Raw genomic sequence first — 20,779 nt, forward strand, 5'->3', positions numbered from 1 at the left:
GACAGGTCCAGTGGCTGCAGAAAAGAGGGCAATGCTTTTCAAAAACCAGCGTTGTTGCGGGTTTTGTGTGGAAGGGATATTGTTCTACTAGGGAGTTTTAAATTGTTTTTTTAAGGACCATTACTCCTGCTTAGTCGGGTTCTTTCCCCACTGCAATCCGTAGCCCTTACCCCTAAACGACATATCCATCCCACTCCAGCCTTTGATCCTTCTGGCGCCCCCTCGCCCCATTTACACCAGATTCAGGCCCAGGAGCGCTTCGGGAGCCTCAGAGGCAGCCGGTCGGCCGCATGCGCCTCAGCACAGGGCGTGGGCATTCCTTCCTTATTAAAGATTTTTCCTAACAACAATAGAATAATTATGATCCTCAAGAGAGCAGCGTTCTCCCTCTTCCCGGCCTCCCGATGTCAATCCAGATAGAGTCATCACGGGGTGGCTGCGCCTACAGATGCGCTCTCTCTCTCTCCCCCTCCTCCTCCTCCTTCTCTGGTACAGTACTAGAGCGCAGGAAGGTAAAAGTTAAATGGACTGGTTGGTTGCTGCTGCTGCTGCTGCCCTGGGGTGGGGGTAAGGCCGGGGGTTGCGGGGCGGGGCTGCCTGGGACGGGCCGCCGCTTCTGCTCTCTCTGGAGCCGGTCAAACTGCACAGCCACTTCCCCCAGGAGTTTCTCTTTCATCTCCCCGCTGCTGGCGCCTGCAAACAGCCTCAGTTTGTCTGCAGCGTCTCTCCCGCCCTCCTCTCGCTCTCGCTCTCTCGCTCTCCCGCTCTCCCCCTTCGTCCTCGCCCCTCCTGGCTTCCCAGCCGCAGAGACTCCGGAGCAGGGCGCATATTTCCCAGCTGGTGTCATGGAGCAGAGAAGTGAGCCCCTCACCCACCCATTCCCCGTGTGCCCGTGGGATATTGAAGGCAGATTGGCCCTCGCAGTGGCTTCTCTCTGCGAGAGGGAACCACCTGAAGGATCGTCGCATCACTGAACGGTCCTGTGGTGATCCTGCGATCCTTTCCTGCCCTTTGTTAAAGGGTCTTCGCACTGTGCGCTCTAACAATATTAAAATGAGAGTCAATGATTGCCATTGGAACGGGGATACAGAATACGTCCCCTTTCATTGGGGTAGGGGAGCTTTGCGCCTGATCCTTTCCCACGGGCCGATCCAGAGGTTAATACTGTAATTATTTATTATTAATATTAATATACCGCCCTTCATCAAAAGATCTCAGGGTGGTTCTCATAATAAAATACAAGAGAGAAACACAAGTAAATAATTAAAACAAAACAACAAAACAAAAGTCCCCATCCCACTAAACGTTTAAAAGGCTGTAGAATATTAATCAGCCAAAGGCCTGGTTGAAAAGGTATGTTCTCCCCTAGAGCCTAAGTATATATAATGAAAGGCCAGACGAAACTCCCAGGTGAGAGCATTCCACAAAGTGGAGCCACTGCAGAAAATGCCCCTTCTTGTGTTGCCACCCTGGGAGTTCAGGTGGAGGAGGCGCAGGAAGAAGGGCCTCGGGTGCTGGTTGCAGAATCGAGGATGGTTTCTATGGGGAGGGGGAGCCCTTGTGGTGCTGCGCCGGTCCTGAGCGGTTTAAAGCTTTATAGGTCATAACCAGCACTTTATATTGGGGAAGCAGTCCTAAAGATTCAGAACCTCCGTCACTATCATTATCTACTGGGTCTCTTTCTTTCTTTCTTTCTTTCTTTCTTTCTTTCTTTCTTTCTTTCTTTCTTTCTTTCTTTCTTTCTTTCTTTCTTCTGGGGACCAGTGCAATAGCCTGGATTCTTTGTGGTTATGAATATTCCAGGGGATCTCCTTGATCTCAGATGCGCAGATCTTTCTTATCTCTGGAAGGCCATCGACTGGTGCTCAGAGATCCTGGTCTGCTGCCCCTTGGCAATATTGCCGGTCTCTTGAAAGGTGTCCTTTGCTACCCAGCCACGACTAAGTCATACTCCTTCCCTAAATTCTAAACAAAATAAAATCAGGATATCCAGGCTGTTGTTGTCATTTTTCGTTCTCTGATACCTTTCCTGTGCTTTCAATTCAGTTTTTAAATTCTAGGTTTAAATTCAGGAGCGAGCTAGGTCCAGTTTATCAGACTTTGTTCCATGTGGGAAAGTGGCAGAGTACCCGTAGAAAAGTCAGGGAGAACCAGCCGGGACCTTGTTTCCTTCGAAGTAAGGCCTATTGAGGTCAAGCAGGCCTGCCTAGGCTTGCAGCCTGCGACTTTTAATCCTAAAGTGCAAAAGCCACCGGCTATTTTCAGGTTTGCTAACTTGACAAACAAACACAGGATTGATCCCTAGAATTAGTGGCCACAGAGATCTGTAATGCTTTTGGAGTTGCAGGAAACACACCCTACGGGAAAAGGGAAACCCCTCTTCCAAGGAAAACATGTCCCATTGGCCATCCTGGTGCGAAGGATGTATTTTCATTTAAACAGATCCCAACAGCCCGATCTCTCAAGGCTTTGGGCTTAAAACCCGTGGAACTGTGAGAGGCTGGGAAGCAAGCAAGTTCCATTGGAAAGGCTTCCCACGAGTCCGCCCTGCAGCCCTAGCTAGACACACGAGCTTGGTGGAAATGTACATTGCACTCAGTGGGGCCTGCGTGGATCTGACCGTTCAGGCGACTCTACAGACAGGTGACACTTCTCTCCGTCCGATTGTATTGGCTCTCCTCTCACTAATCTCTCTCCCCATGGGACATATACAAGCCACCGAAATACTTCAAGAAATGGGTTAGGGTAGAGAGTATTAAACAACTCAGAATCAAACGTTTAGGTTCAATGAGACTGGGAGATGGGAACAATCTAAATAGGAGTAGCAAGAAAGAAAGAAAGAAAGAAAGAAAGAAAGAAAGAAAGAAAGAAAGAAAGAGCTGCTTAGAGCTGAAAAAGGGATTCACGTGTCCGTCTGAAGCCGTCTGCAGCCAGCGTGCCCAGTTCTGTAAACCAGGTCACCGTGCCCTAACCCCAAGCCTGCCTCTATTCTTCCCGGGTAAAAACGTTGCATTTATTCGGTGTAATTATCTGTAGCCCTTCGGCCGATCGGTCCTTGCGCTTCATTGTTCCCTGTTTACATACATTGTTTCCTGATTTTCATCAATTCTCATTTACCTGTCATTAAGGGGAGGAGAATCCGGGGGTACCGAGCACAAGAGCAAAGGTAGGCGTTTTAACAAGTTGACCAGACAATGAGTTGTTTTCCGTCTCTCTCGCTCTCCGCCCCCCTTCACTTTCTGCACATTTTGCAACTTGACAGACTAAATGTGGACCTGAATACAGAAGGAAGAAGACGACAGTATACAGCATCTTCCCAAATAATTAAAGTTCTGCCGTTTACATGAATCCGAATCATGGTGCCTTTGTGGGTCCCATTACCCACCTATCCTAAAATAGGCTTCAAGTCAATGGCATTTGAAAGATTGGGTGTGCGTGCAGGAGAGAGCTGCAGAACTGGATGCAGGTACTTATTTGAGGGGCACTAAAAATAAATAAAAAGTAAACAACTCACAAACGTGCAAACGCCAAAATAGGAGGAAAAGAGAATTCAAAAGTCGCTGACCTAGGCTTGCAAATGCGAAAATAAATTCCACTCGAACTAAATATAAAGGGCAGGCGTGCAGAGGTTCCGAATTCCAGGTTGCATATGAGGGGAGGTTTCTCTTTACTGCACGTTTACTTCGAATTAAGTACCACTGTGTTCAGTGAGATGCGCGCCAAAATAAGAGCACGTACGATTACGATATTTCACGCGTTTCTTCTTGACCCTGGAAGTCGATGTGCCTTCGCGTGTACGGCCCTTCAATAATTCGAAAGGGGCAGCACAGAACCTTGCAAATCAATGGCTACAACATTACCATGCATAGCTGTCACCTTTCCCCTTTTCTTGCGAGGAATCCTATTCGGAATAAGGGACTTTCCCTTTAAAAAGGGGAAACGCTGACAGCTTGGGTCTCACTATGGTCTCACTGGAAAGCGGGCTGCACCCTAACGTTCCTTTCGCCTTTAGAAGCGACTCTGCGGAGGGAATAGAGTGGAGGTGGCAGGGATAGATTAGGTTTTCAAAGCAGAGCGACTGTCTCTCGTACCCCCAGCAGATGCACGTACACGATCACTTAAAAGCTTCCGGCAGTCCTCGACGGGAGAACCCCTTTCATGAAGGCGGAAGCAGTAATCCTTGGTACCTGGATGATGGCACCTAACTATCATTTTTAAGATGAAATATTAACGATCACGCCGGGAAAATAATGAGAGCTAAAAGCAGGTTTTAGGGAAGAGGATGTACAGCGTCCGCCTGTCCCAATGGAAGTGATGGACACAAAGTGGTGGGGTAGGCAAGAAAAGCTCCTCCGTCCCCGTCCCCCCATCCCTTCAGTTCACCCTGCACTTCCAAGCGTGGAAAGAGCAACAACATTTAAGAACAATTAGAATAAACTTTTCCTAGCATCAGCGATGCAGAAACAAACGACAATAAAGTCAGGGGGTTTTGATGTTAAGCCTATCAAGGGTTAATAGTTGTGTATTTTTCACGGTTTCTCCTTCCCGGAGGTGAAGAACACGGGAAGACTTCAGCCTTACATTCGTTTTACGCACACGCCCCCCCCCCAACAAACCACGCGGAACTCGAAAAGAAACGTTATTGCAAGTAAATGGGATTTATTGTCATTGTAAATATTGCAGAAGATGAGGGAAGAGAATTAGAGAATAGATTTTCCTCCATCAGATTCCTCCTCAACGCTACCTGGGACTCTCGATCGCTCGAGCAGCCGAGCTGTAATCCTGCCTGTCTGACACTTCTGTTCCCACACACACACCCCTCCACGTTTTAATAACCAACAATAGTTACCAACGGATAATTAAGCTGCTATCATTACGACATTAAATTAATTACGATGCAAAAAAAAAAATGATTTGCTTTTCTCGGGCTGGCAATTGAAATGTCACTTTAAAATTAACACACCTCGTTGGCTTAAATGGGATGAAGTCGAAAAGTGGGACGAGGACATACACGGGCATCCTGGAGGCTGTTTGATGCGCTGGCCGATGAAGGAGTGCAGAGTCAGGCTCCCGGCTTATTAAAGATGCATCTGTTTGTCATCAAGGGTTAGGCGCCTGCAATTTACATTACTAACTTAATCATTGGCGGCGGGGGGAGGACTTATCGGTCCCTCTCCAATGCATTTAATTTGTTCTCTTATAATAGACTACTTACAGCTGCAGGGAGAGGTTAGTAAGCAGTAAAGGAGTCCTCCCTTACTGCTAATACGATCCATCCAAAGGACTGTCTAGAGATGTTGTGCAGAGGAGTTTATTGGAGCGGATTAAATCCCAAATGGTCTGCCTTTTGATGCTCCTGCCCCACCCCTTCCCCTCCGGTTCACTCAGCTGGTCTGGACTATCCGTTTACCGCGTTCAAAGCACTGGTCGTAGAGATCTGAAAGGCCCTGTCTGGAAAATAATGCTGGGTCTCCAACTCCCAAAAATAAAAAGTCATCTGTCCCCTTCGGAATTTGGAAGCGCACCTTCCTTGCGCCCGTGTTTATTCTCCAGCATGATTTGCAATGTTCTGGAGGGGCGCTTGGAAAGGAGGCCGCTTCCCTTACCGATAAAGGCGCGCACAGAACCTTGACCACTACGTCCATTTCACCAACCCAGCCGCCCCTCTGTAAACTGGAAGTGAAACGTGCCATCGCTTCGCTGTCACCCTTCCTGGGGTCCCTACAAGACACCCCCTGCCCCCCCGATGCCCCTTCTTGGGAGGAAGATCTTATTGATGGTGGTGATGGGCCCCCTTATGGGCTGTGGGCGATCGCTGCCTGAACGCGCCACGCTGGCGCCCCTGGAACAGGCAAGATGGCCCGCGGAGGATATTCATTGGTATTTTATTTCGGGAGAATCTGAGTATTATAATAATAAGTCGATGACCTTCGCAGGGCCTCGGTGCGCTCTTGAGCGTTGGGTTGCCAGGGCTCACCGGCCAGGACTCTTGCTGGCCGGCAGATTTCGCTTTCGGGAAGGCAGGAGTTTTCCAGAGAGCGAGCGAGCGAGCGAGCAGGATGGGGGTGGGATCTGCCCTCTCCGAGCTTCCTCTTCGTATCATCGGCCCTAATTACTCCGCTGACTTTCCTGTTTTGGCAAAGTTACAGCGCTGGAAAGCTCCCTAATCACACAGCTCCGCTCGCTGCCCGTGTCATTAACTTCTAATTTATTTAAAAGGAAGGCAGAGTGCGGGGGAGGGGAGGGGAAAAAAAACCTCCTCCGCTCCGACCCGTCCGGAGCCAATGGCGTGAGTCAGCGCGTGACGTCACGGCCGGGAGGCGCCTCCCATTGGCCGAGCCGCGCTTACTCAACTTCCCAGAGGAGGAAACGGCCAGAAGTCTCCCAAAAAAGGGGAGGAAAAAAAAGTTGCTCGGCTGATTCGGGGCTGCGGCGAGCCGAGCTAGTGCGTCCGGGAGCGAGCGCGAGAGATCGAGGGGTCGGGAGACCGAGGAGCAGCAGCAGCAGCAGCAGCGACAGCAGCAGCAGCCGAAGGAAACGCCGGGCGACAGCAGCAGCAGCTCTCGAGGCGGAGATCGTCGCGAAGCTGCGCCGCGATGTCTTCTCCGTCGAAGGCGAAGGAGGTGTTCTCGTCCGACGAGGAGGGCCCCGCCGCTGCCGGGCCCGAGGAGCGGCGCCCCGTCAAGGTGTCCAGCTTGCCTTTCAGTGTCGATTCACTGATGTCCGACAAGAAGCCCCCTCGCGAGACGGGCGGCGGCCTCGACGGGGCGGGCTTGGGCACTTCCAGGAACCTGCTCTTGCCGGGTCACGGCGCCAGGGAAGCGGCCAGCCCCGGGGGGCTTACAAAAACCTTCGAGACGTCGTCGGTTAAATCCGAGAACTCCGAGGACGGCTCGTCGTGGATCCCGGAGGCCGGCAGATACTCCCCTCCCCCAAGTGAGTCTCGGGGTCGGGAGGGTTGCGAGGGAAAACATCCCTCGGGGGGTGTGGGATGGAGGGGGTGTGGGTAGAGGGGAGGAAATAGTTAGCAGGACTCTTTCTCCGGCCGTCGAGGGACCAGCCGCTTCGCCGCAGTCTGAGCTCCCGCCATAGCCGAACTTTTGGGGCAGCAGGAGGGGAGCGAGGCGCAGCGCCGGATCCCTCAACCTAGTCTCTCGAGAAAGGCGCTTTTGCAGGACGAAGCAGAAAGCACGATTCCAGGAAACAAGGAGGGAGCCCCTTTCAACCCCATAGCCAGCTTTTGCGGCCAAGCCTTCATTTGGTTTGCATGTACAGTAAGGAACAGAAGAATGACCAAAGAATTCCGCGCGCTCCCGCCGCGATCTTCCTTAGGCTGGACCCGCCCGGAACTGTCCAAAAAAACCTCCGGCGGCCGAGACGCCTCGAGAGCCGGCTGTTCCAGCGCCAGCGACCCTCTCCTCGCCGCATTAGTCATGCCTCCTTCCAGCTGCCGTTGGCAAGAGGGAGATGGTCTTGCGCTACCGCGTCTAGGCTGTTTCCCCCCATCCCCCAGGATGATGGATCGCAGTCGAATCTCTCCTTTCTGCCGCGACGCCTTTTCAGTGACTCTCGCCTAGTTCAGTCATTTTAATTTTTGCAGTAGTTCACACACACACCCCACGCTGTCTTCTCGGTAGGCAAAAACCTGGCAAGGCGGGGAATCGACGGTGGTTTCTTATCATCTCCCTCGGTTGCCTTTCCTGGTGCACCTGCAGCAGCCGGAGCAGGCAGCCTCCGGCTCCTCCGCGCACCTCGGGCTTTCTCTCTTTACCCTTAACTGCGCGCCTCTCTCAATTGAGCCCATGTACGGCCTCCAAACGTAGCCCAGGGACAGAATAAATGGGGAAGATAGAAGCGGGAAAGATCAACCTTCTTGTTTCCTCACTAGTCGAGAACTGCCAGCTCCATTGAACCTGGACGGCAGTTTCCAGGCTGTGAGGAAATGCGCTCCGTGACAGCATCGCCCATCGCTTTGGCTTTCAAAGGTCTCTTCACTTAAGAAGGTTTCTGCAAACCACATTGTTTTGGAGCACTGGTTTCCTGGGACAGATTTCTGGACAGTTTCCCAATGTTCTGAAACCTGTTTTTTATTATTAATATTTTATTTATAATTTTCACCCTTAAAACAGTTGATAGTAACCCATATACCAATTACACATTTAGTTTTGACTTTTCGCCATCCTTTCCATGGTTCACTTATTTTCTTTTCCATTACATATTCTAATTAATCCCTATATTTTCATTTTCTCAATTTTATATCTCAATAATGGTTACTGCTGAATTTACTCTGCTAGTGTTACCTTTTTAATATGCTTACAGTGATTTTCCAAATACAGTCAACAAAACATTTCCAATCTCCCTTAAATATTTTTTCATCTTGATCTCTTATCCTGTTTATCAGTCTTGCCGCAAACATTCTGAAATCTGTTCGGAGTCTGAAAAGTGTGGCTTCCTCCCTCACGTCCAACCATGGCTTTTCTTAATGCCTTTGATCCATCTTTATTTCATTTTCTACAATTTTCTCTTTATGCTCATAACAGAGTTCTTGATACTGTTGTGCAAGTGCATGCACACATCTGTCCTTATCGCAGCCCACCTCTGCTTCATCTCATTCTTTGGATATTGGGGTGGTGGTGTTGATAATGGAAGGTACTGTGTTTCTTTTAATGTTAAAGGGGCAACTGTGGCGATAGTAATGCCTATATTTCCCCCCAGAAGCTGTTCCTCTCTCGGAAAACATTTTGTATGAAGCAGAAAAATAGTAAATTGATACTCTGCTTAATTGGAAATAAATTCCACTAATAGAAATATGAACAAAGAACCTGATGGAACCTTAAATGTCTGTTGTGGCATTTGCTTTCATAGGCCAGAGTTCATTTCATCCACCACAAAGTGGGATCTGTCACACAAAAAACTTGTACCAGAACAAATGTGTTGATAGCTTCCACCACACACTTTCTTTTAATGCAGTTTACTTCCAGCTAAGCTGAATCGGAGTACAAGTTGCTATATTCCCCCCCCCCCCCCGATGGTGGGAAATGGGTGGCAAGGAAGAGTTGTTCTCATCATCTCTGTTTCTATACCGATTTTCCCCCGCTTGCATCTGGTAAAAGACCCCCAAAGGCAATCAAGGCCTAGCTTTTTCTTTTCTGCGTTCCCTTGCCTTGTTGCCTCATCCTGCACACCTTTGCTCAGAGGTCATTCTCATCGAGTTAAGTGAGACTTAAATCCCAAGTAAACTGGCATAGGATTACACACTGACCACGGCCACCCCAAGGCCAGAAAATTGTGGTTTATTCTAAATCTGAATAGCATCATTATTGATAGTGCAAGCCTAACCGTGTCCACTCTGAATTCAGCAGGACTTGCTATTATGGAGTTTATCTCCAGTTAAGTAGCATTAGGATTGCAGGCACAGACTTCTTACCAGTTTCCCTAAGCAATCAGAAACTGTTTGTAATTCTAAATACAAATAACTGGCAAAGGGTTTTGTGAGTGTGGGTTTGTTTTAACAAAACGAAGCATATTTAAGTATCCACTGGAATTTCAGTGTATTTGTTTATAGCTTTCCACAGAATTATTTCATGTCTGTGGTGCTTTTGCCTGCCTTTGGGTTTCAGGACATGAAGCCAACTTGGGTTAAGAGAACACTCATCAAAAGAATCTAACTCCCATCTTAAGACAATTTCACTTAAAAGTTATAGTTCATCTGATTTCAGTGGAACTTTTAATGGAATGCGTTTCCAACTGAAGAAAAGTTGAGGGAGTGAAAAAAATCCCAGAGGAGCTTTCTGAATAGTGGAACTGCTATTCTTCAGCGTCTATTTAAAAAATTACTAAATTGCTCTAGACAGTGTCTCAGGTCTGGTTGACTCCAAAACTCGTTTATTTTCCACATAAAAAATAGGAGTTATCTAGTGAGAGTTTATATTTCCTGGATAATAAAATAAAATGAAAGTCACTTCAAGAAAATAGTAAAAGGAGAAGATATAGGAATGGTGGGTTTTAAAAAAATGCACAAATAAGATATTATAGTACAAAATATGATATATTCCAGTATAAATGTATAGAGGGATGCTGATAGTAAAGTTAACATTGTAGATTCTCAATATCTTTGAAACTGTTGCACCACATGACAAGGAAAAGTGGGGAAATTCATCAGAAATAAAGGGGAAATGGATTAAGGTTTTCTAGGTGTACAGACAGTATGCATAGTTAGGAGATCATTTTTTTTTATTACATTGATTTTAGTATAGGCATCTCGCCCTTGACGCAGCAGCTGTAATACTGTATTTTGAAAGTTCCTGTTAAAAGCAAAAGTTAAGAGCACCCATTATCTGGAAAAGTATTTTTCCAGATATTCTCATACTGAAAAGTTGCGCTTTCCCTATTACCACTTAAAACAAATGGCATTTAATCTGCCCTTCTTCACATCTAGATCCAAGGATAGAAGCCTAACAGAACCTCCTTTATTAAAGCTGCAATCCTATACACACTAATTTGGGGATACGCTTCCATGAAACTCCGTGCTCCTGTATTACTGAATAATTCTCCTGGGAGACTTGTTCTCATGGCGCCTTAAAGAGATTATGCGGTTTGCAAAAAAGCAATTCCTGAACTTCAGGAGAGCGTATTGTTTTCCTGAGCAATATCTAGTTGTGCCTATAGAAATAAGCCTTCTAATTATGATCTTTGTTCAGCCACAAATATGTGTGACAGTTATTAGCAAATCAACATGTGCTTTAATTAGTGCGGGCTTGGGAAAGACTGAATGCTTCTCTTAATATGTTCCAATAACAACCCACTTGTTGCATTATGTAAATGATGAATGTCATTCCTAAATGCCATGCTACAAATCACTTATCTTTGGGCATATGGGTAAAACTTAATTTACAGCACAAGCCTAACATAAGCATGGGATAAAGCTGTGAGTGAAGTTACTCTCACTACCCATTCTCTGCATGCATGCACACACTTAGAAATCAACCCCATTGATTTATATGGGGCTTCCTGACACATAAATGCATATCCAACTTTACTGTATTTTTCACCCCCTAAAAAAACCCACCTCCTTTAAAAAGACCAAAAAAGAAAAAATCAGAAGCAAAACATTATCCCTTCCAAATCCTTACTGTGACAATAGTACCATTTATTTTGAAATGTGCCAGCTATTTAAACAATCTTAGGTTTAATTCTATTCTAGACAGCGTTCTCCTCTTAAACCAATATTTCCCTCAAAACTATTCTGAAATTCTGAGGCTGCAATCCTAAACAAGCTTATTCAAGAGTAAGTCCCATTGGAAAGTGCTTAGTGAACAGACATAGAATTATACTGTAAATTTTCAAGTGGTCTCTTTAAGATTGTGATGTTTATCACAAGTGCTTGCAAGTCCCAATAACAGTATAGGTTAATTTCATGTCGAATACAGTCTTAGGATCCTGATGCTGGCAATTCCTATTTATGCCTTTCCCTTGCTTTTCTCATAGCCTTGCTGAGCCCTGAAAGTCCTGCTACTGAAATGTAAATTATGCTTTAAAAAGAGTCGGGACTATTACTATGTAAATTACAGGCTTTGGGTTGTAATGGAACAAGATATGAAACAAATTCCACTGCCTGTATTAGCTACAGATGTTTGCACACACACACATATATGCATATGTCATAAAAAGTACATGTTGAATCAGTGTGTTGACTTCCTTTTACATTTTTTGTTGCTGGCTTAGGATACAGAGAACTAAAATGGTGATGGTGGGGAGAGCAGTCAAGACTTTGCTCCCAGATCACAAGTCTACCATTGATTTCAATGAAAGGCTTGGCAATTAGCGCAGTCACAGTGTGTGGGGGAACCCTGTCGGACTCCCATGTCCTCAGGCAAAGCTTCAGCTAAACTTTCTGATAAAATACGTAATTCATGCTGGATAAATCATAACAACTAGTGGCTGGTGATGCATTTATTTCTATCCTATATGAAACTTTAAAAATCAAAAAACCCACAGCCAACTACTAACTCTTTCCTTTAGTAACACGTTCTACTTCCCACTTCAGTCAGGGCCCCAAGAAGTTCTTGCTTCTCCAGATCTTACTAAGATGAGCACATTGGAGCATGTTATGCACCTGATTTTCTGACCAGAGGTTTTCAGATGCCCTAGACTTTTTGTAGGACTCTCTGCTAGGATACCATACATAGAGGGCATTATTGCACAAAAGAAGGATGACCAGCTGTTTTGGCAACAGTCTTGTTTCAGTAAGATGGTATCTTTGCAGTAGATTTTTCGTTAAAGCTCTCCATAAGGTTCTGCAAAGGCCTGGACAGTGATATGGGGATGCAGGTGGGCTGTAACATTACTGTAATCACATCCTATAGCATTCGGGAACACTGGAGCCAACACTGTTGCCATGTTGACTGTTGTTAAGGATATGAGACTTGTCAGTGTACCTTCACAATCCTCCATCTGCTCACCTGAAATCTCTGTATCCCTTACAGCAGACGTGAGCTTATCGGATCTCCTTTGTTTTTCACTAGATCTGCCAGCCAGAACCAAGTGCTAAGGACATACAGTTAGAATTAAAGAACAATCTGGGCTCAGGGATTTGTTTTCAGTACAAGAACAGAGCTTACAGTCCTTTCACGCAAAGTCTACTCCTCTTTAGTTTTCTTATTTCAGCAGATGGGGAAAGTGGCTGTTGCTATTACTAAATAATTGGTTTTTGGGAACCCTTAACCACCTACTGGAAATTGCCCAGAGATCCCTCAGTAAATCCTGATCTACATTTTGCCCACCCTTGTCTTACAGAAACAAATACCCATTGGATTCCTACTGGTGCAGGGAGTAGAGCCTAGCAGCAGAGCATGCAATAATGCTTTTAAAATATGTGTAAAACTTGCTTGGTGGATTCTAAGATCCTCACTGAGTGTGGGCTATTCTATTCTGTTTTCTATCTGTACACCCAAGATGTTTTAAGCATACAATTTAAAACGTAAGATGTGAATGTAACAAATACATATATTGTACATGCAGACTCCTCAGGCACCTGCAATCAGGTGTGGCTTCCTGTCAAGTGTATTCCTGATAGCAGACCCAAATCTGCTGCTAGGTGATGTGCAAAATGGCTAGGATAGTTTCCAAACAGGCTACTATATTTTTGGGGGCAGGGGGGATCCCTGTGTACTGTCTTCATTACATTAGCTGAGCTTCTGAAGGTTTCAAACAAGGAAGAAAAAAAGAACCCCCATAAAAAACCTTTAAAAACCTGAACTAGGATATATTGCGTAGATGAAGTAGAGCAGGGGTGGCCAACAGGTAGATTGTGATCTACTGGTAGATCTTGGGGTGCCTGCAGCAGATCGTGGGACCCCTTCCCCCCAAAAAATCTGGATTTCTCCCAAAAAGCTCAACAACTTTGGTCAATCCAATGAGTAGATTACTGTCAGGTTTTTTTAATAGTGGGAGTAGATCAGTCTCTTGAAAGTTGGACATGTCTGATTTAAAGCATACAAAGAAATGTAATAGATGGATCATTGCTTTGATCCCGCATCAGATTTTTAAAATAGGGGGCGCAGTAGTTTCACAGAACAACATGTGTCTGCTACAGCCAGATTGCAAACATCCACATAACAAGCAGAAATATAGGCTATCCCTTTTAAAGTTTAACGTATCATTCCCATCTTCCATTTTTAAAAAGGGGTCCTTCTTGGTGTGTCAGAATTTCCTGTGTTCTGCTTTCTTTCATATTTGCCCTCCCATAAACATAATCTCATGCGTTCTTCTTAAGCCAACTGTCTTATCTTAGTGTTTTGATGTCTGGGGGGTGGGAGGTACAATTGGGCCTGGTTGCCTTTGTGCAGCCAGTAATGGACTATTCTGCTTGTTACCGTCATCATATTTTTTTTTAACTATTAGTATGTGGCCCTCACCCCACGTACGTAAGAGTCAGAGCCATTGATTTAAACAGGACTTGCCTCTGAGTAGACATGGCTAGGATTGTACTGCTGTTATAATTTATACCCCATTCATACGCTGAAGGGATGCGGGTGGCGCTGTGGGTTAAACCACAGAGCCTAGGACTTGCTGATCAGAAGGTCAGCGGTTCGAATCCCCGCAACAGGGTGAGCTCCTGTTCTTCGGTCCCTGTTCCTGCCAACCTAGCAGTTCGAAAGCACATCAAAGTGCAAGCAGATGAATAGGTACCGCTCCGGCGGGAAGGTAAACAGCATTTCTGTGCGCTGCTCTGGTTTGCCAGAAGTGGCTTGGTCATGCTGGCCACATGACCCGGAAGCTGTACGCCAGCTCCCTTGGCCAAGAAAGCAAGATGAGTGCCGCAACCCCAGAGTCAGCCACGACTGGACCTAATGGTCAGGGGTCCCTTTACCTTTTACCATACGCTAAAAATGAGAGAAGAAGCTGCTTTTGCAACATTTGGCAGTGATCATCCACTCCCCCCCCCCCGCTCCCAGCTTTGGTAACTGATCTTTGTTTTCCTTTCCAGGACACCTGAGTCCCACAGCCTGTACGCTGAGGAAGCACAAGACCAACCGGAAGCCCCGGACACCCTTCACCACCTCCCAGCTGTTGGCTTTGGAGCGCAAATTCCGCCAGAAGCAATACCTCTCCATTGCCGAAAGGGCTGAATTTTCAAGCTCGCTGAACCTCACAGAGACCCAGGTCAAAATCTGGTTCCAAAACCGGAGGGCCAAGGCAAAGAGACTGCAGGAAGCAGAGCTGGAGAAGTTGAAAATGGCAGCCAAGCCCATGTTGCCATCTGGCTTTAGCCTTCCTTTCCCCATCAACTCCCCTCTCCAGGCGGCCTCACTCTATGGAGCATCTTATCCCTTTCACAGACCTGTGCTTCCCATCCCACCTGTAGGACTCTATGCTACTCCCGTCGGATATAGCATGTACCATTTATCGTAAGAAGATCAGAAAGCAAAGCAGCAGCGCAATCAGAGACTTTCTGGTGGATCTTGCCCAGTTCAAGAGTGCAGTACAAAAGCCAATTACTGGTCATTTTTCTGCATGTTTGTATGTGCCTTATCAAGTTTATAGGAGTTTGAAACAAAATGCAGAGCCTGTATTCTGCAGGCTGGGGAACCAGCCAGGTGTGATCTCAACACATAGAATCTGATCCTGAAAGAGAAGGATTGGGTTTTTTTAAAACATACATGCTTAAAGTAATATAGTTTGTTTATATACTGCACATGGGGGCGGGGCGGGAAAGGAATCAATACTTAAATCATGCATTTTCGCAGCATTTCTGTTTCCCCGCGATGTTTGCAGTGGGGTGTCAAACCATGTTTTGTTTTTCAAAATAGGAGCAGTTCATTCTTTAAGGCGAGAAAGCTGCAGCTTGATCCTATGCATGTTTACTCAGAAGTAAGTCCCACCCTGTTCAGCGGCGCTTACTCCGCGTTTAAATGTGGCTGTAGGTACGTTCCCATGTGTTGTTTGACTTGGTGGGGGAAATTTAGATATAAACGTGGATTTTATTTCTAAGACCAACTTTGGAAATAAAAGCAGACTTTCAAGTAGAGGCAAGGAGTTAGTTTCTGCATTTCCGGCTGGGTTCTCTGTTGCAGTCTAGGCCTTAAATGGACGTGTAGGCAGTTGGAGTACTCTGAATGCAGAATGCTGGGCCATCCAGCAAGGCAGTCTGCAAATATTTGACCTAGAGTAGTTCCGTTGGAATAAATGGGATTGATCCAGATAAAGGGACCTACTATGCAAAGGATTAATGCCAATGATAATTTTGTTCATCCTTAGTTTGCAGTTTATTCTTGCTTATAAGACATCAAATAAGGGGTTTGTATGTATGCAGTGGCCAAGAAGGCAGGCCGAGAGCTTGAGAAGAGTTCTGTCCTGATCCCGTTGTCCCCTGGTTTGCTTCAGAATTGCCACTTACAGTCAAGTGCTTGACTTTTGGAATGATATCAGGAGGGGACACAAAACAGAGGTATGAAGAAAAGAGGTGTTGCTTTTCAGAAGTGTGTGTGTGTGCATGTGTGTGTGTGTACATGTCTGCATTCATGTGCAGAGAGACTATCAAAACCGTGTTGCAAACTTGTTTTGTTTTATTGCAATATTCTGTGTTTTAACCATTATTAGCTTATAGAAATGAATTTGTGCTTAAATGTTTCTTGAAACACCCATAGATCCAGACAAACAAACAAACCTATGGGAACTACATAGTGCCACTGACTCTAAATGCAGGACTCACCTTCCCAGGCTTTTAATATTTTTTTCAGGCTGGAAGAGTTCTGTTTATTGTGCTTGGTACTATAATAACCCATTTTTATTATTCTAATTATTTTATTATTACTATTGCTAAACTTCATGGTAAAGTGTCTATAGAGGATGCAGACTGTTGAAGACAGGACTTCTCAAAGATGTATTTTTGGCATGTTTATAAAAGAAAAAGGGCCACACAATTTGTTTTGGAGTTTTGTTTTGTTTTTGACCCGCTACAAGCTGTGTTGTGAATCTTATCCATTAGCTCAGTTCTACCCTTTCACCCCCAGCATATTAAAATCCCTTTGAAAGGGATGCCTTGTACAATTTTATATATTTTATTGAAGATTTATTATTTCTTATCTCTTTTATTTAGAATTAAATTAAAAAACCTTGTTTAATTGTGTGTGGGTTTGTCCGTGCTTGGAGTTATTTATTTTAAAACACTTGAAGCCAAAGAAACTGTTATCATTTGTGTCTCGTTTTTCAGTTCTTCAGAAATTTAAGGCTGAACAAAGGCCAAATCCGCAAACAAACTTGTGTTGCTATAATTCAAATAAAACAGGCAAATCTTATGGACCCTCTCTTCATTTAGGCTGCAATCCTATACTCACTGGGAGTAAGAACCCATTGAACTTACTTCTAAGTAGACATGTGTGGGGTTGTAATGTTCCATTACTGAATACAGACTATCAATACTGGGGTTTTGGCTTTTTCATTCATACCTGGCTTTGGTAAAGTTACTCATTGTTTACACCATTAGTAAGTAACTTAGTAAGTAGCAATTCTCCGGATAGAGTAAGATAATTTTTTGATTCCCTTCAAAGTGGTGACAGAGCTGGCCTCTTGCTGCTCATTGCTGCACTCACTTTGATAGGACTTGGTCTTAAGTAAGTGCATACATGATTGCTGCTCGGGTCAAAGTGAAGGACCAGGTCGTTTGAGAAAATGTCAAGGACTATATTATTAAGGAAGAAGATCACTTTTAAAATGCACAGGTACAACTGTGCTGAGCAAAGGCAAAAGCTAGCCCAGGCCGTCCATCAGAAATTGCACTGGGTATCTGACCTCTGCCAGCTTGAAATTGACTTGGTAGCTGAGGAATTGTGGAAAGGAGGTAATGTCAAGCTACTACTTGCCCAAGATAGAGACAACTCGATCCAGAAAGCCCAGATGTGTTGATGCTTTTATACACCCAAGTTGTTTGTGACTGTTGCCGGAAATCCTTCTCCTTGATTAGAGAGTGTGTTTTTGCATTCCCAACCGGTGACTAGCTGAGCTGAGGAAATTTATTACTCTTTCTTCACAGGATGAGAGACAAATTGAATTAACTGGTCTGCCTTATTTTAGCTTTCTGAGGTAAAGATGCATTTTATAGGTCCTCTTGTTCCAAATACTGCATCCCTCATGACTGCTGTGAAGTGGTGAATTTTTTTACAAAGGAGCATTTCTTTGTTCTATAACAGTCTGAACTTTTGAGAATGAAGGAAAGCTCTGCTTTTAAAAGGGAGAAACATAAACAAAGGCGTCTTGGATTATAGAACAACAATCCCCATGGAAAGGCTGGGATTGTTTTATTTTATTTTAAGAAGAAGCTTTAAAAAGCGACCAGGTCAGCATCTATCAGAATTAATGTCTGGAGAATCTTGACGCTACAGAGGGATTAACTAGGCATCCCTTCTGACTCTTGATTTTCCATAATAATACGTGGCACGTATGCAGCATTTTTAGACAGGCCTCCGTAGGTTTATGCAGAAGTAAGTTCTACTAAGTGCACTGAGACTTAACATCACAATCCTAACCATGTCTGTTCAGAGTAAGTCTTATTGAATACCCTGTGGCTTACTCCCAGGTAAATGTGGCCTCAGATGCACTGGAATGTAGTCCTAGACTGTTCAAAGCACTTCACACACATTCACTGAGGCTACTAGGCCACTTATTTGGAAGCAGGCCTAGTGGAATTCCATTCCATTTGCTTCTGAGTAGACATGGTTAGGGTTGTGCTGTTATTTACATTTATGTTTTTGCAATAGCCCTGTAAGGTCAGTTAGAATGCCCATACAGCAGGTGGAGAACTCAGGCTGAGAGGAAGTGATTTGCTTAAGGCCATAAACAGAGCAATCCTATACTGAGAGGTAAACCACTTAGATGCTCACCAGGTTATACATAGGAGTACAGCTCGACTGAGTTCATGGCAGAGGCAAGATATGAACCTGGTTCCATCTCCCACGGTGCTTCCTGATGGGGGCTTAATTCGCAAATGGGTCATTGGCCACGACAACAGTAAGAAACTGGATTTTCCACTGGAAAGGGTGAATGTGAATTAAATGGAGGGGGGGAAGGCTGGCATTTTAATGCCAACGATGTTGTCTAGATGCCACAGAAACTTAGGTGCAAGAGGAGCACCAATCCTCTAGTAAACAATCATTTGGAAGCATCCTTGGGGTCCAGAGTCGCAACCCACTTAGTCCAGAGCAGTCGGGTTCATGGGGATGCAATGGAGGAGGAAACTTCACCTGTAGCATTTTTTGCCTGCCCTGCAGCTGTTCGATGCAGGAGTCTTGATGGGAAGAGACGGGGGAATGATCAGGGGGAAGGCCTAACCAAACAAAACACGCTGTTTTCTCAGGGCAAAGTATGGAATCTGAAAGAAACCGGATTAAGGTACCCGAATCGATGTCTCTTATCTCTTCGCCGCCACCCCCTACTTTACCAGCCTCCTCCGCAGCCCTTTCTAATTATCGTTTATAGCTGTGCTATTAAAAAAACATAGAGGAGGGGGTTTTCTGTTTAAAAGAACGATTTGCCTTAATTTAGCCGAGAAGAGCGAGAGGGAAGGGAGCCTCCAGTGATCCTAGATGCCCTTAAAAATAACTGAGCCAGGGGAGGGTTATAAAGCAAAAAGAAAGCAGGAGTCCTTGGGCATAAATCAACGGTGTCAGGGATTACTAGGAAATCTCCGCGCTGGAAATTCTTTGAGCAAGGGAGCTTTAAGGGTGTTAGGAACGATCGTGCAAGGGGCTCCAGGATTTATTGCAGAAAGCCAGGGTGTTGCGGGGGGGGGGGTTACTCCTAAGCCCCCCCCCATCAAGTCCCCTTTTTTGCAGAGACAATTCCCGGCTGCTGCTTCCAAGTGGAATTGCACCCGGCGCCCAGTTGATTAACCTAGCCCAATCGAAAGGCCGGGTAAATTGAGTATTAGGTTTTATGGGAGGGAGGGGTCTTTAAACACACGAGCGCGCGCGCACGAGATTTCATCGCGGCTCTAATGGGAGTGCCCCGGAGGCGCGCGCGTGTTTAACGTGAGTAAAATGAATCAATTACATGCCGCGATCTCGGGGAGCAGCGCTGCATTATTACCCCCAAATTCCACCCCTTCACAAAAAAATAAAAATAAAATAACCTCCTCCGCAAGAACCCGAGAAAGCGGCTCTTTAATAGGGGTTATTTGAATGCAAAGTTGAATTGTTCCCGAAGTACTTTCTGACACAAAACAGATGCCACTGGAGAGCGAGAGAGAGAGGAATGAGGCTGAAACGAGTTTTGCTCGTTGGCATCAGATTTAGGCAGGGGATCTTTTTTAAAAAAATCCGGTAGAAAGCAGACAATAATTGGAGCAATAAATATTCGGCATTTAATTTTTTTTTGGGGGGGGGAGGGGAGAGAGCCACGGCGTGAAAAATGGTTCTGAGCTTTCCAAATTCCAACTTGATGAGCGGAGTCTGGCCGCGCCGCCGATGGAAGAAATGCAACCCCCCCCCCCGACTTCCCGCCCCCGGGATCCCGAATTCCCCCGCGACGGAGCTGTTGACATAAACAGTTAGGAATGGGCTTTTGGGCACGGCTGAGCCAGTGGCCATCAGACGCGGCGGAGTCTGCATTTCATGTTGTCACATTTCCTTGTCAAACCCCGGGGTTTCCTGCCTTTTATGGAGGGCGAAGGCGAGCGACTACTGGGGCTCTATTAAATCAAGGCGTCGCCTCAATCCGGAGTTTGCCCAGAGAGAGAGCTGGGGGGGGGGAGGGGAGAGACGGGGGGCGCTGTTCTTGGCAGGCTGGATTCGCGTTGACGCACGCGGCGGACACCCCCGGACCGAAAAGGGACAGCTTTCCGATCCTGAGCTTGTTGCTGGCTCCGAAGCAAGGCCCTCTGAGCTCGGCAGGCCACCTTTCCACCGCCTCGTGCGTACAGGATTGCAGCCCAAGCGCTTAGTCCGTTGCGCTAACCTCGGTAGAACGCGCAGCGCAGCCCGATCCTATGCATCTTAATATTCAAGGCGTTTCAGCAGGAGCGCGCTGAAAGTTAAGTGGGCGTGGGATTGTAGGTTTGAGGTCGGAGGTGCCATCTCGGGGGGCTCTAAAAAGGGTGGGAGGTAGAGAAGGAATATCAGTGGCTACAACTCCTGATGGCTGTGTACTGTCGGAGGCAGTATACTGGGGATCGCAAGTGGAAAAGAGGCTGTTGAGCTCAGGTCTTGCTCGCGGGCTTCCCATAGGCATCTGGCTGACTGCTGTGAGAACAGGATGCTGGCCTAGGTCGGCCACTGGCCTGATC

The 20,779-nt window shown here is 46.0% G+C and overlaps 1 protein-coding gene across 1 annotated transcript; it reads left to right on the plus strand.

Annotated features, from left to right (window-relative positions):
* The first annotated feature begins 6,356 nt into the window (after positions 1-6,356).
* Positions 6,357-16,630, plus strand: MSX2 (msh homeobox 2). The gene is made up of 2 exons (XM_083484156.1): positions 6,357-6,936; positions 14,489-16,630. Exons 1-2 carry the CDS (start codon positions 6,597-6,599, stop codon positions 14,911-14,913), a joined length of 765 nt encoding a protein of 254 aa, XP_083340282.1. The 5' UTR covers positions 6,357-6,596; the 3' UTR covers positions 14,914-16,630.
* Positions 16,631-20,779: the final 4,149 nt, after the last annotated feature.

The sequence above is a fragment of the Podarcis liolepis genome (genome assembly GCF_965112155.1).
Source record: "Podarcis liolepis genome assembly, chromosome: 2".
NCBI lineage: Eukaryota > Metazoa > Chordata > Lepidosauria > Squamata > Lacertidae > Podarcis > Podarcis liolepis.

What these genes read in the sequence shown, in the direction of transcription:
- MSX2 (XM_083484156.1), top strand. Translation starts at nt 6,597, where the DNA reads ATGTCTTCTCCGTCGAAGGCGAAGGAGGTGTTCTCGTCCGACGAGGAG. An exon ending in CAGATACTCCCCTCCCCCAA is followed by an intron (nt 6,937 to 14,488) that starts GTGAGTCTCGGG and finishes TTTCCTTTCCAG; the next exon opens with GACACCTGAGTCCCACAGCC.